At 38.4% G+C, this 14,612-nt stretch overlaps 1 protein-coding gene across 1 annotated transcript; it reads left to right on the top strand.

Annotated features, from left to right (window-relative positions):
- The first annotated feature begins 1,186 nt into the window (after positions 1-1,186).
- On the top strand, positions 1,187-11,553 carry LOC126480827 (trafficking protein particle complex subunit 6b). Its single transcript, XM_050104167.1, has 4 exons — positions 1,187-1,373; positions 1,451-1,512; positions 10,753-10,954; positions 11,308-11,553. The coding sequence occupies exons 1-4, from the start codon at positions 1,293-1,295 to the stop codon at positions 11,431-11,433; spliced, it is 471 nt and encodes a 156-aa protein (XP_049960124.1). The 5' UTR covers positions 1,187-1,292; the 3' UTR covers positions 11,434-11,553.
- Positions 11,554-14,612: the final 3,059 nt, after the last annotated feature.

Here is a 14,612-nt window from a genome sequence, read left to right as displayed (position 1 = left end):
ACTGCATTTGTAGCGCTCTTTTTTTGTTTTTCCATGAACAAGTTCGCTTCATTTACAGTTCAGTAAACTGTACAGTTGTTGATACACACATGGAAAAATTGTTGACATAAAAATGAAAATATTGTGACAGTGCTTTGAGATTGAGACACAAGATGAGGGTCAAAAGATGATAATTGGTGGTGGGTGAAGACAAGTGCTATGACAAAATTAAAGCAACTTTAACTTTTGTGGCATGGATAAAAGTGGCGTCGCTTGAGTGGCGCCACAGCAATTTAGATATTACCACACTTTTTGTGAGACACAATATCATAAAGTCTTGTACTGTAGATATAATTTTATGGCCATTGTTTTTCAAGACGACTGCTGGATAAATTTGCAAGTGTGTTTGAGTAAACTGCCAGTCAGTGTATACATATTGGTGCTCTGTTCATATGGATATAATATTCGTACATGACAGTTTGATTAATTTCCTCCATTTTACACAGGTTCTCGTAATCTTGTGTGTATATAAGTATTTCTGCGTAAGACAGATTTCTATACAGTGTAATTGTAATGTAAGTAATTAGAAAACCTAAAAAAATTGTGGATGCCACTTCTTCAGTTACTCCAAAATTCAAGCATAGATTTTTTTTTTTTACTTTTCTGATGAGATGGCGAAAAATATTATAGATATTTTACTTGTCTAGAAAATCCAGAAGGGTAAATGACGAAAAATTGAAAATAATAATGAACAAGCAGATAGTGCAAATCACTTAACGTATTTGCTGTAACAGGAAGAAGTTCCAAATGTGTTTTTTATCGTGACAGTTTGGCACCATTTACAGCGTCATTGTAACGTAATTAATTAGAACAGAAATTCGATAACTTGAATAAGTGCAGTAGAAAACCTAACAAAGTATTAATGTTTCCTGTCACTTCTTGTCCCAGTGTCGAAAAAAATTCAGGAGGACGACGGTTAAAACCGCGTCCGGCGATCCTGATTTACGTTTTCGGTGACTTCAGTAAATCGCTTCACGCAAACACCGGGATGGTTCCTTTGAACGGGCACGGCCGACTTCCTTCTCTTATCCGATGGGACCGATGATCGCGCTGTCTGGTCCCCTCCGCCGAACCAACCAACCAGAAATCTCATTCTGCGCCAATTCTCGCTGCCTCACTCCATAGACATTCCTACTCTTCTAACCTATAACCAAAGACTATCAAGTGTCTGTTTTGAAAATGTCAGTGAGAGAAGAGATGTTTGGTTAAGTTCATCGTTACATACACATTAACTGTTTATATTAAAGAAGAGTATGGCAGACGAAGCGTTGTTCGAATACCTTCACTCGGAACTCGTCGCCTATGCTTTCAAAGATTGCGAGAAAGATAAACAGGTAGAAGAGTGATATAATTCTGGTGATAACAAAATGTGTTTTGATGACAGCATAGTGTAACAATTAATTTCTTCTAGGCATCGGACCTGTCAACATTGGAATACATTGGATTTTCGTCAGGATATAGAATTATTGAAAGGTGCGTGAACGCAGAGTTAAGTGTCATTTGTCGAGAAAACTGCTGGGTAACAGCTCAGTGCAAAATGTGAAACACACACGAATGATGCGTCATGAAAAATCATGTTTGTGATAGCTTACCGAAAAATTCAGTGCCTTGTAGTTTATGCTATGATATAGTTCTTAAAGCACTGGGTATAATGTGTAAAATTCTAATGGATTACCCGTGTAAATTAGATATATTATCCGTAAACTATGTGCTAGCCTAGGCGTTTGTGCTAGTGCAGCAACTAGCTTTTATGACGCTGGTTCTTCCAGTTCACGTAAACTTCGGACGGTCATGATAATGTAAAAAATGTACGATATGAAATAGATGTGCATCCCGTCGTCTTTTTTTATGAATTTTCGAGATTGTGCAAAAATTTGAAGTTCTCTACACGCCTAGATATGTTCTCCAAAGTATTGTGATGTTAATTTCTTCCGTTGACCCGTATGTCACAGAACCGTCTTAATAAATGTACCTACGAAGTGAGGGGAGAATGGTAGCTTTTTACACCTTTGTACAAGTTATTTTTCTGCACAGACTCAAGTTAATAATATTCTAAAATTGTTCGAAATTCTGCCAGTTATTTTGGCTTTAATTGAACTGTAGGTGATCAAATCATTAGTTCAGTACTTGTATGAATTAAATGCTTCCAGTTTTGATTCTTTGACAGTAGGTCTGTACTCATAAACTTAGGTATTTTTAAGACCAATATAGCATTTCAATGTTTTTGTCATGTGGTGTCAGATGGCAGTGTTTGGATTAAATTGAAAACTGATAAGATCCAACTTGATTCCTGTAATTAAAGTAATGACCTTACCTGCAGATTTTCTGATGTTATGTAACAAATCATATAATTAGAGGCAGCAGAAATATATTTTGGGTGAAGAAGAGCAGAAGTAAGGGCAAGATTACAAATGTAAAGTGTAAGTCATCACACGCAAGCTTTTAGAACTTGGTAAATCACGTAGAGTTGAAGACATTTTTGTATTCTCAGAACATTTTGTATGCTTTTGAGGCAATACTCAGCTTGGCTTTCCAAGTAGCTGCTACCAATAATAACAAGATCTATCTAGAAACCTTACAGCTGTATTGTTCCAAATGGTGTCATGTGTTGCTGGAACCTTAAAATGGCCTTGATACTGTGCTACACATATACAGGATGGAGGAAGAGGTATACTTTAATTTACATTAATATGATGAGTAATGGTTATCTTGCTTCCCTTGCACACTTGAGAGACTTTGTAATAGGAGACCCTTAAAACAACATTGAACACTTCATGAATTACCTCAGTAATAGTAAAATGTGCTGCATTCGACATCTGTAGAATGTACACTTTGTTTTAAACCTATTTTGCAACACTTGCAATTGCTATTAGGGGCTTTTGGTGACAATACTAGTAAACGCTGGGGATGTATCATTTCTAACTATGTATGTATTCGTCCAAATTTTTGTAACTGTGAATCATAATTTGTCCCACAATACATTCATCTTCATTTCCCCTCAGTCCAACATCTGGTCGGGTTGGGGTATCAATGGTACTTCGCCACTTTACTCGGTGTTTCCACCATGCTTCTTCCACTGTTTGGTTCCATAGCAGATTTCTCCTCCTTAAACTCACCTTTATTGTATCAGTCCATCTTGTTCTCGGTCCACAAGTCTTCTTGGTATTCTTCCCTCTCCCATCCCCTTCACATGCCCAAACCATTTTAATCTATTCTTTTCAATTTTCTCAGTCAACTTCTCCACTCCAATTTCTTTTCATTCTCCCTCTCTCTCCGTCTCCCTCCCCCCTTCCTTTTCAATCTTGAGTTTGTCCATCCCAACTGATTGTACTTGCAGATTTAGTGACCACACAATCACTTTAAATTCCTTGTCTACTGCTACTTAGTCAACATTCAAGGCAACATTATGAAAAAGATAGATTGCTATTCACCCTATATGTAAATATTGAGTTGCAGACAGGCACAACAAAAAGAATTCTAAACAAGTAAACTTTTGGACAAAAAGCCTTCTTCTGTATTAGACAAAAAAACACACACACATGTATATATTCACACCAGGGCATGTGTGGAGGAGAATATGAGTAGGTGCTTCAATGACCGTAGCATCTACATCTATTTGGGCAGCCCTAAAATCATTGGCAGTTCCTGCAACAAGATCTAAGATTGTTGCAGATTGCCACAGGGCTCTGGTGGAGCTAGGGAGGAAGCAATAGGGTGTACCTAGTGTGGGTCCCTGGCCACTCAGGGATCTGTGGCAATGAACAAGCCGATAGATTGGGTAGGATGGGGCCAACAACTCGATTTATTGGACCAGAACCTGTCTTGACTACCACCAAGGCTATGAACAAATTAGAACTACGGAACTGGCTTACGAAACAGCATGTAGGATATTGGACCAAGGTCCATAAACAAAAACATGGTAAGGTAATGATGCCCAAGCCATGTTTTAAAAGAAGCTCTGTAATCCTGGGATTGAACAGGAAAGAGATCAAACTCATGACTAGACTGATGACCAGCCATGGGAACTTCAAAAAACACCTACACAGAATGGCTATAATGGAAGAGGACCCTAAATGTAGGATCTGTGATGAAGGTGAAGAAACTGCATCACACCTAATCTTTGAATGCATGGAATTTGAGAGTAAAAGATACAGAAACTTCGGGACAACTAGACCTGAAGAAATTGTGTCTAACAAAAAACTGGTAGAGAGACTTCTTGCACTATTTAAGGGCACTGGTTGGCTTTCCTAGAGATACAGGGAGCGATAGCGCACAATAAACCTAGTTTTGGTGCGGGCAGTGGCGGGTTAGACCTAAGCTGTTTTAACTCTCTTGTTAAAATCAATCAATATATTCACACAAATGCAATGCTCTCACACATGGATGGTGAGGTGCAACCTCTCTTTTCCATAATATTGTCATTATTCCTTCCCACATTTTCCTTCGTCAGCATTCATTTAAACTTAACCTCCCATCCAATTTATTCTTAATTTTTCTGAGCACTGCCTGTAGAAAATGTAAATTTATTTTCTGGAAATTATACAAATTTTTAGTCCTCTTAGTGTCTAAATTCATTTTTCTTACTATTGGCAATTGCCACAGCGTTGCTGTTTCTGTAGTATAGTCTGTTTCAGAGCAGTACAATATATTGCCATTAACTCAGTTGACAAGAAGAATTCTCTCCTCCCATCACTACCGGTACAGTTAATTAGCATGGACTTATATTTGAGAGTTAGGCCTACAGCAACTCAGATCCCTGTCTGGCCATTCAAATTTTGATTTTCTGTGATTTTGCTAATGCTTAGAGGATTACTATGAAAGGGTGTGACCTATTTGTTTTCAAATCCTAGCTTGTGCTTTGTCTTTAATCATTCAACTGTCTTCAGCACATTAAACCTCTACATTACTTTCTTTATTAATTAGCATGATCAGTAATTAGCTTTCCTTAATAGCATAGTTTTTTTTATGGAGGCATACTACATAATTTCCTATTACCCTCTTTCTATGTGCAATAAAAGCATGGTTCTCTCCTTAGCTGATCAGAACATAATATTTGTGTGACCCAAGCAAGTATTTTTGTGATTAAAATGCCAACACTGATTATCTTTATCGTGTCGCAATGTGTGATTCTTTCTGGATGCAATCCCCCTTCTTCAACATGCCTTGAATTATTGCAAATGGAACACATAAATTTCTCGTATAGCTGGCCACTTTCTGATTTTCATGTATGGCACTGTATAAGGGACATGTTCCTCACAGTAACGTCACATAAAAGCAGAATGTTTGTGGCTTGATTTTATTACTTCTCCAGAAAATTTTAGGCATTTTTTCTGACTGTATTTGTTTGCACAGTTTATGTGACAATTTTAGTCCGTCTTTGTTTTCAAAGGGATGATGATAAATCTGTTGTGTGCAGCTGCTTTTTAAGTCAAGCAGCAGGTGTGTTGTGTGGTATGTAGAACTGAGAGTTACTTAATTAAACAAACGTATTGTATGACAGTAATATCTATCCTGAATACCCTGTAGTCAGAGGGAAATTGTTTTTCCTTCTGGACTTCCATGCTATTTGAGAACTGGCACTAGAGAATCAGTTGCTTTGTGTGTACTGTGCATAGTCTGATTTTGGGAGCTGGTGAAGCTCTAGTGTTTACATTACCCCATTTTTATTCTGTTGTTGATTTTTTAAGTAATGATTGTCATTATAGTAAAACAAATCGCTCTCTTGGGACATTGTGCAGTATTTGCTAAATTTTAAATTGTGCTCTCAATATATTTCAGTTCCTCTCCAAAGAGCTGGGTTAGCTTCAGTACTAGCACTCTCTCTGTGATGTGAAACAATAATTTTTTTACTACTTTATCTTAGCTGTTATGTTTTCAACTGAGTTGTTCTTGACTTATGTCATCAAAAAACTGGAAATAGAACCATGCCTTCAAATTTGAAAAATTACTCATGGTCGTATAATGTTGGGTCTACTTATTGATTAAGGCATTTTTAATGTTCACGTTTAATTTAAAAAATGTTATGCCAAAGAAAAATTCATTGTGGGTACAAAGAAACAAAGAGAAACAAGAAAATGAAATGTCAGCTTTGAAAAGCTAGGAAACTATGTATTTCTTACCAACTTGCTTCTTGCTGCTTAATAACAGTGGCAACTGTAACTACAATCATGATGTAACTGAGGTAGGCAGTTAGAGGGGAAAGGAATAAAGAAGCAAGTAGTAGGGAAGTAGACTAATGGTATAGGACAAAAGAGAGAGAAAAAAATATAATGGATGTCAGGGAATGGGTGGGTGACAGATATAGGGAGTTAGTAGTGAGATGATTGTACAGATGATACAAGAAACCCAAATTACCTGGATCATGAAGCAGACTTGAAAGTCATGGCTGTTGAACTGCTGAGTTTGCTCTCTGACAAAATATTGTATACTACCATTAAATCAAGGTCTTATTTGGTTTTGCCATGGAGTCAGAGTGGGAGTTATTTTTTCTGGAAAAAATAGCAGCTGTGCTGCCAAATAATTACACAATCAATAACCATGCAGTGATAGGAACTATAACTTGGTAAATACAGATCAAAATATTTCCTTTAAAAGCAGGGAACTCTTTCAGTTAACGTGTTAAAGCAGTATCCACACAGTTTGCCCATTAAAGAGTGTAGATTAATATGCTAATATTAATAAGAAACTGCCACAGCTGTATTGGTAAGTGTTTGTTGTGTCACAACTGATTTTGTTCAAAATAATATCATCAGGTTAAACATCTAACAATCTTCATAACAAATCTGCACAGAGTTGTGCCAATAGCATGACTTAAGAAGTCTACATTACAGTAAAGACAAGTCCTGGAACATGACAGTCATATAAACACACTGTGGGCTGCCTATCAGAAGCATGGCAAAAGCGAGTGCAGGAAACTTGGTAGGCTGGGCACACTAGTGTATACCTACATAATGAGCTGTTCAGTACGGTCAAGACACTTTACTCCTTAGGACTCATATTTGATGACTATTGAACTGAGTTACCCCATACATGACAGCTTAAATGGACATAACAGTTAAAACTTAATATCCTAAGTTGTCTCAGAAACATCTCCTGTGGCGCTGACTATTTATCATGTTCATATTATGAAAGTCTGGCCTATGGATCAACAGTGCCATTAGCATTGTGACCCTAGTCCTGATATACCATTGTGGGATATCGGTCTCATGACAACTATGTTCTGGATGAGGTATGTGGTCGGCCTCCACTGGTAGAGGAAAGGATTCCCCCCTTTATGAATCGGACACTACCAATTACTCCTTAGCTAGACCACACGTTTGTAGCCATCCAGAATTTCCATTTCAGTGCCCCATTTCATGAAAAACAAGTAAGACTTTCGGGAAAGTGGTATTGGTCAGAAATTTGAATAACACCCCAGTTATGTAGTGGATGTTAGAACTGATGGAAAATGTGGCCTTTACTACATCTGCATCCAATCATGTGGACTTTCCTAATCTGCAGTGACACCATAGAGCAGCTTATAGACTGTAACTCACTGTTGTTCCTAGCATATACAAGATCTCCTCAGAGACGTTCACAATAATGGGAAGATGGTGGTAGTCTTCTGGTTCTCCATGTCATGTTAGGATCACGAGGAAATAACTCGTGGCTCAGCTCACCAAGGAGGCCATCGGGAAGGATGCTCTGAAAATAAGCGTACTGGGATCTGACATACATACATCAGACTCATAGCGGTGTGGAACAGAGAATGGAGCATCACTGCCATAACCTAAGTTCGGACTATAAAAGAATTTACAAGTAATTTGCATCACCCTTTTGTCTATCTCACTATGAATTCACAATCTTCTGCTGCCTCCATATTGGTCACACCAATCTGATCTCTGGATATATCATACGACAAATTGCCCCACTAGGTAATATTTGTGGTGCTCCCCTGACAGACTGTCATATTTTGTGGCATTGCCCCATCTTTGCTATCACACGGTGAGCTTTGCAGTGGCTGAGACACTCTTGAAATGTGGCTGATAATGTCCAGACAGCAAATCAGATTTTAAATATTATCTGTCAGAGTAGACTGTATATGTTTTTCAAAACCTTCATATTATTGTCTTACTGGCTGTCAAATGAAGGAGAAGGTTCACCTTCTGCTTCATTTTTAGCACCAGGGGACGTGTGGCTGCCACTCCCCCCAATTGGATGGCTGGTTTGGCTCTTGACATCCCAACTCAATTTTAATATTACTCCGAGTCTTAATTTCTTTGTAAAAAATGTTTTAGTACCACTATGAGATACCTGACTTGTTGACTCTGTTGACCTGGTAAGTATGTGCGGTAGCCTGGTCAGTTGGGAGTGTGCGTTCTGCTGCATGACAAGCCATGATGGGCTACAAATTCTTCTCAGCTGACAGCTACCCCTGTAATCTCTCATTTTTCAGTTCCCCCCCCCCCCCCCCCCCCCCCCGCCCGTCCTCCTTACTATTAATATATTCTTAACCCTTCTTGTGGCTGATGGTTGTCTTATACCAATTTTCTCTTTACCCCCCGCTCCTTTTCTTTCTGTTTTAAATTTGACTACCCATAGTAGTTTGGTCCCTTAAAACCCTATATTGCAATCGTATGCCAGTTTTCTTATTAGCCCCCACCCCACCCCAACCCCTCACCAGTTCCTACTTTCCTTTCTGTTTTAAAATTGAACGACCATAGTAGTTTAGTACCTTAAAACCCCACAATGCAGCCACACTGCAATTTTAGTCAGTTTAACATACCCACGGTCTGCTTTGTGATGTAGTAGACACAGAAATTCTTTTGTGTGCTTAAAAAAAAAGCTTCAGGTGGTCTGTAAATGGCCATGAAATACCAAGCCACAAGATGATTACTTTTACATTGATTGCCTTTAAATATTCTTTGTTTGAAGGGTGAGTATTTCTTTGTTTAAATTGCTTAAGGACTGAGTATTCTAAACTGGTGCACACTGGGGATGTATTTTCTTGCCTGAGAGGCCACAGTTTACATAAGAGACCATTTGGTTTCCTTCCCATCAAAAAATGTGCATCTCATGGTAAATATTCTGTTTAAGGCTATATCAGGTATTTATTGTTTTTAAATAGTTTTCTGAAATAGGTACTCGCTGATAGAAAACTTGTGCAAATTTAGAGTGAAGTGCTGAGCAGCTTAATAGAAATTCACCAGAATGTAGTGAATAACTTTGTCAGATCATCATTAATTTTTATTTCAGTGGCTGTTTGTTGATTGGAAATGGTTCTTTGTGATTTTGAAAGTGACAAATTTTCAAATTGCTGGATCATATAAAACACAATACTTTTTCAATATTATTCTTTCTGTAGAAAAGGATAGTGCACAATGAAGTGTAAACACAGAATAGTTAACTCCTTAATCAAATGCAGCAGATGGACTGTCACACAGAAATTAAAGACTTTTGGCTTTTGAAACTTGGAGTTAAGATCTTTTAGGAAAAGAGAAAAGGTAAACAGAACTTAACAATAAATAGTTAGCATGGACAGCTATATTTGGGATCATTGAAACTGGCAGTTGGGGTAGCTAGTAAGGGCGTATTCCCTTCCACATATTCTGCATGCTTCCTCAACTGTTGCATTTTCATTTGAGCTGTCAGTTAGCAGAAATTGCAATTCTTTGAGCAAGTAGTACTGTTTACTTTGATGTCTGTCCACACCCATTGCAGACAAACAATACTCTATGAGAAACAGCAGTTGTAGTTCCACAGATGGATATAAAAAAGCAGTGCCAAGTGAACAAACTGCGGTGTAACCCCACAATGCCATGTTAGCTATAAATGTAAGCATTATTTCTATATGACACTGTTTTGGAGGCAAAGTAGTAATGATGTGATAACAAATTCTGCTTATATTCATGGGCTGAAGGAAAAGCTAATCATGATGAGTTATAGAAGAAAGTAATGTGAAGGGTGGAAGAAGTGATGGTCACTTCACAGTCCTCACACTGGCTGCTCTGCAGTGTAGAGTTCAAGGCAGTATGAAAGTTAACAGTAAAATGCTAACAACAAACAAAACTTCGAAAAAATCCAAGAATAGTAATTCAGATCTGGCCACCTGTATTCAGATTTTTTTGTGGTTTCCCTAAATTGCTTAAGGTGTATACAGAGCATTTTCTTTGGGGACATGACTGATTTCCTTCCCAATCTGAGCTTGTGTTTCACTTCTTGACAATATCTGGTTGATAACTGATCTGCTTCCTTTAGAAAATCAGAAAAAAATTACAGGTAACATTGGGGACTGTTGTTGAATCTCATTCAAAGGATAGAGTAAGTAAAGAAGCCTCTGTACTCCTAACTTTTGCCTCAAGGGAGGTATGTGAGAAAAGTACTAGAACTTCAAAGAAGTACAATGTGCAGAAGTGGGTTTACGGTATACTTCTCAAATAAAAATATGGGATTGTATCATCTAAAGGAATGTGTGTGTCATATTGGAGCTGTACCAATAATTTTTATTCTCCAGTGTTCCTGCCTGCACTCATCTCCCCACCCTCCACCCCCTGCCCAAGTCTGTATTGTGCTGTGTGTGTGTGGGGGGGGGAGTTACTTTACTACAGGCTACTGAGAAGTTCTATTTTCCACTTGTAGTAGTTGGATTTGGATTATTTTTTAACCTTGTATAGTTATAATTTTGAGAAGGCGATTTCTGATTCTAAACTAATATTCCTGTTTACTTTAAAACAGGTTAACAAAAGAGTGGCCACGGTTCAAAGATGAACTTGATACCATGAAATTTATATGTACTGATTTTTGGTCATCCATCAATAAGAAACAGATTGATAATCTAAGGACCAATCATCAAGGTGTATATGTACTCCAAGATAATGCATTCCGATTTCTAACTAGACTGTCAACAGGTCGCCAGTATCTTGAACTAGCTCCTAGGGTATGTACACAAATTACAAGTGTGTCCAGCTATAAAATATCTACATTGTTATGTAATCTCACTAAATAGAGTTAAAGCAAACAATGAAATTTTGTATGCCAATGCCCTTTTATTTTGTAAGCCCATAGTTTCCTTAATGATAATTACGGTTAATATTATATGGACTATTACACAGTCATTGTTTGCTATCTGAAAATCTTTGATATTGCAAGTAATAGTAGTTAGCATTTTTTTACACTTTGATTAAAAATCCACAATTACTTCATTTCTGTGATTTAAATTGTTCCATTATAGTATGATGCTTTTAGGGAAAAAATGTTGGTTTATTTCATAAATCAATGTTTTCTTTACAGTATGTAGCATTCACTTGTGGACTGATACGTGGTGCTTTGTCTAATCTTGGTATCAATAGTATGGTGACAGCTGAAGTCCAGTCAATGCCAGCATGCAAATTCCACATTCAGGTGCAGAGGACATGACATCATGCAACTTATAGAAGTCAGACATTGCCACAATTTTTGTTCTGTGAATAATAAAATGGTATTTTTTCTGTCCGTGTTGTTGTTGTAACAATCTTTAATACACTGTGTTCGATAACATTTTTCTATTATGCATAAAAACACCACTTCTATGAAAAATAAGCTACTGGTGCTCTGTTTAGGTATTATGTACATGTATTACTACTATATTGACAAAAATAAAGTAAGTAGGCTCTTTCCTTACTCAGTCACACATATCAAGATGAATGAAGTAAGTGTGTGTGTGTGTGTGTGTGTGTGTGTGTGTGTGTGTGTGTGTGTGTGTGTAGCTGCATGCTGGGCATTTACAAAATACTAAATAGCATGATGGCTTAAATGTAATAAAAATGAACATATTAATTATCACTACTCATTACAAGCACTATTTGCTGTGGTCTATGTATAATTTCTTTTACTAGAACCATAACATCCTAGATCTCAGGGTTGAATGCGGCCACTGCTTAAATTTTGAATAAAAATCAATAAAAATGGAAACCAATGACTTCTGGTATTAAGGAGTCTCACCCATTCTGTGGACAGTCTTGTCGAGGAGGACAGGAGAGCAGACTGTTTTGGTGCACCCTCTTGTACCTGGGTGCCCGTAAAAGGTGGAGGAATCAGCAATGTTCAATGGGATCACAATGCAGAAGACAGTGGAAACCACTTCATTAACAACACATAATGTGTACCCACAGGACATGTAGCCTGTTATTGAAAAAGTGTCATCGTGATCTCCATTATCAAAAATTCTGGTTTAGTTCCCCATTAAGATCTTCCAGATGGGACTGCTAAGGGAGAGGTGTCATGAGAAAAAGATGGAATAACTAATGGAAGGGTAACATACCAAGAGTTGGAGCATGAAATGTCAGAAGTCTGAATGTGGTTGGGAAGCTAGAAAATCTGAAGAGAGAAATGGAAAGTTTCTGTCTAGATATAGTTGTGGTAGTAAAACGAAATGAAGAAATCAGGATTTTTGGTCAGATGAATATGTATACTAATATCAACATCTGCAGAAAATTGTCTTAATGGGTGCAGAAATTATTATGAATAGAAAGGTAGGGCAGAACATGAGTTACAGTGAACATTTCAGTGATAGGTTTTTCCCATCAAAATCAAATGAAACTAGTGACAACAACAGTAGAATTAGATATACCTGCTGATTTTACAAGCAGAACATGAAGAGATAGAGGGGCAATTGAAAGGGTAATTCAGTGTTAAAAGGGAGATGAAAATCTAGTAGTCCTGGGTGGTCAGAATGCTGTAATGAGGGAAGGAATAGACGGCAGCACTACGGGAGAATATCATTCAGGTTGCAGGAACGAGTAAGGACGACGACTAATTGAGTCCTGCAACAATTTTGAGCTAGCAGTAGTGAATACACTACTCGGAACTCACAAAAGGAGGTGGTAAAATTGGAAAAGGCCTGGGACACTGGAAGGTTCCATTTTGATTACATTATTGGCAGACAGAGATCCTGAAATTAGGTATTGGATTGCAAGGGTACCCAGGAGCAGATATAGATTCAGACCATAACTTAGTAGTGATGAAGAGTAGGAGAATCGTTTTGGAAAGAAGTGGGATACTGAAGCATTGGGGAATGGTGAGGTGTGTTTGAAGTTCTCTAAGGCTGTAGATACTGCCGTAAGGATTGCTACAGTACGCAGTTCAGTCGAAGAGAATGGACATCTCTAAAAAGGGCAATCACAAATGTTGGACAGACAAATAGAGATACAAGGAAGGCTACTGCAGAGAAATCTTTAGTACCAAAATAAATAATTCAGTTGATTTATGAAAGAAGTAAGTACAAAAATGTTCAAGAAGAAACAGGAATACAGCAGTATAAGTTATTAGAAATGAAATAAATAGGAAATGCTGAGAAGCCATGATGAAACGGCCCCTCAGGGGGTTCACTGCTCTTTGGTAAGTTTGTGCTTGGTTACCACGGGGCTTCAGCCTTTGCAGCACTTCTCTGTTTTCCACGCAGCATGTCTATCCTGCTGTTCTTTTCCCCTCTCTTGAAGAACATGTCTTGCATATTTTTGAGAATGTGTGTTGCAGTTTCAATAGCACAGCATTGGAACAGTCTCCCATCTGTTTTTCTTTCTTTCTTCATCTCCATTGCCTCTCCTAACTCTGCTTCAACGTTTGAGGTTTCTCTTTGTTTCTTCTTCCTCCCTATGTGCTCCTGAAGGCCAGCCTACACATTTGAAGTGTAACAGCTGCCTGGGTGACGCATAATTACCAGCCCTGGGTTGACAGGTAGGGTTCGCACGTACCACTTGGTAAAGGCCAGGCCCAGGGACAGGTGATAGCCTTCCCATTTGCCAATTGGTCCCTCTGTCAGGAGTTTGGGAGGTGTGAACAATCATCTAAGGTGGGTGAGCCCCCTCTGAGTCGTCCCCCCCCCCCCCCCCCCCCCCAGTTGGAACAAGTGTGCCATAGGAGATGCTGGCAATCATGGTGGATTTTTTTTTTTTTTTTTCAATGAGCTAATCACCATCTCTGTCTGAATCTACTGAACATAAACAGAATGAGGCTAAAGATTCAAAGACTCTGTCAGCTGCACCTTGGTTCCTCATGATATCATGTACCGGAGAAGCTCAGTCCTTTGCTACACTTGATTCATTTATTATTCAGAAAGGTGTTGATACAACTGTAGGCTGTGTGAAATTGCTCTCGCTTACATAATGAGACTTTGCTTCTACAGACAAATTGTGATTTTCAAGCCCAACAACTGCTTACAGCTTCACTCCTCCACAGCTATCCTGTTTTGAGTCGAGGCCCACTGAATGCTGAATTCTTCTTTTGGTGGTGTTTACACTCAGCTGCTTGATGGTCTGACTGAGGGAGAAATCCAGACTTATCCCTCTGATCAGGGTGTCATTGCATTCCATCTGGTAATGAAAAATGTTGATGCAACATGAGTGCCAACTCACTTTTTTTCTTTTCTCACATTTGATCATTTAGTGCTTCCATTGAAGATCAAGGCAAGCTATGAAGTCATTACAATCCGGCCATACTTTCCAAATCTGATGCATTGCTGGCAGTATTGATGTCACAACTACACTTGTGTCCTGTCAAGTCACAGCCAAATGTGTTACTTGTGGTAGGGATGCTCAAGAGGGACTGCCTGCCTCCTC

The sequence above is a fragment of the Schistocerca serialis genome, chromosome 5 (assembly GCF_023864345.2).
Source record: "Schistocerca serialis cubense isolate TAMUIC-IGC-003099 chromosome 5, iqSchSeri2.2, whole genome shotgun sequence".
In the NCBI taxonomy this organism is placed as follows: domain Eukaryota; kingdom Metazoa; phylum Arthropoda; class Insecta; order Orthoptera; family Acrididae; genus Schistocerca; species Schistocerca serialis.
This window is presented reverse-complemented; position numbering and strand designations above follow the sequence as displayed.

What these genes read in the sequence shown, in the direction of transcription:
- LOC126480827 (XM_050104167.1), top strand. Translation starts at nt 1,293, where the DNA reads ATGGCAGACGAAGCGTTGTTCGAATACCTTCACTCGGAACTCGTCGCC. An exon ending in ATTGCGAGAAAGATAAACAG is followed by an intron (nt 1,374 to 1,450) that starts GTAGAAGAGTGA and finishes AATTTCTTCTAG; the next exon opens with GCATCGGACCTGTCAACATT. An exon ending in GGATATAGAATTATTGAAAG is followed by an intron (nt 1,513 to 10,752) that starts GTGCGTGAACGC and finishes ACTTTAAAACAG; the next exon opens with GTTAACAAAAGAGTGGCCAC.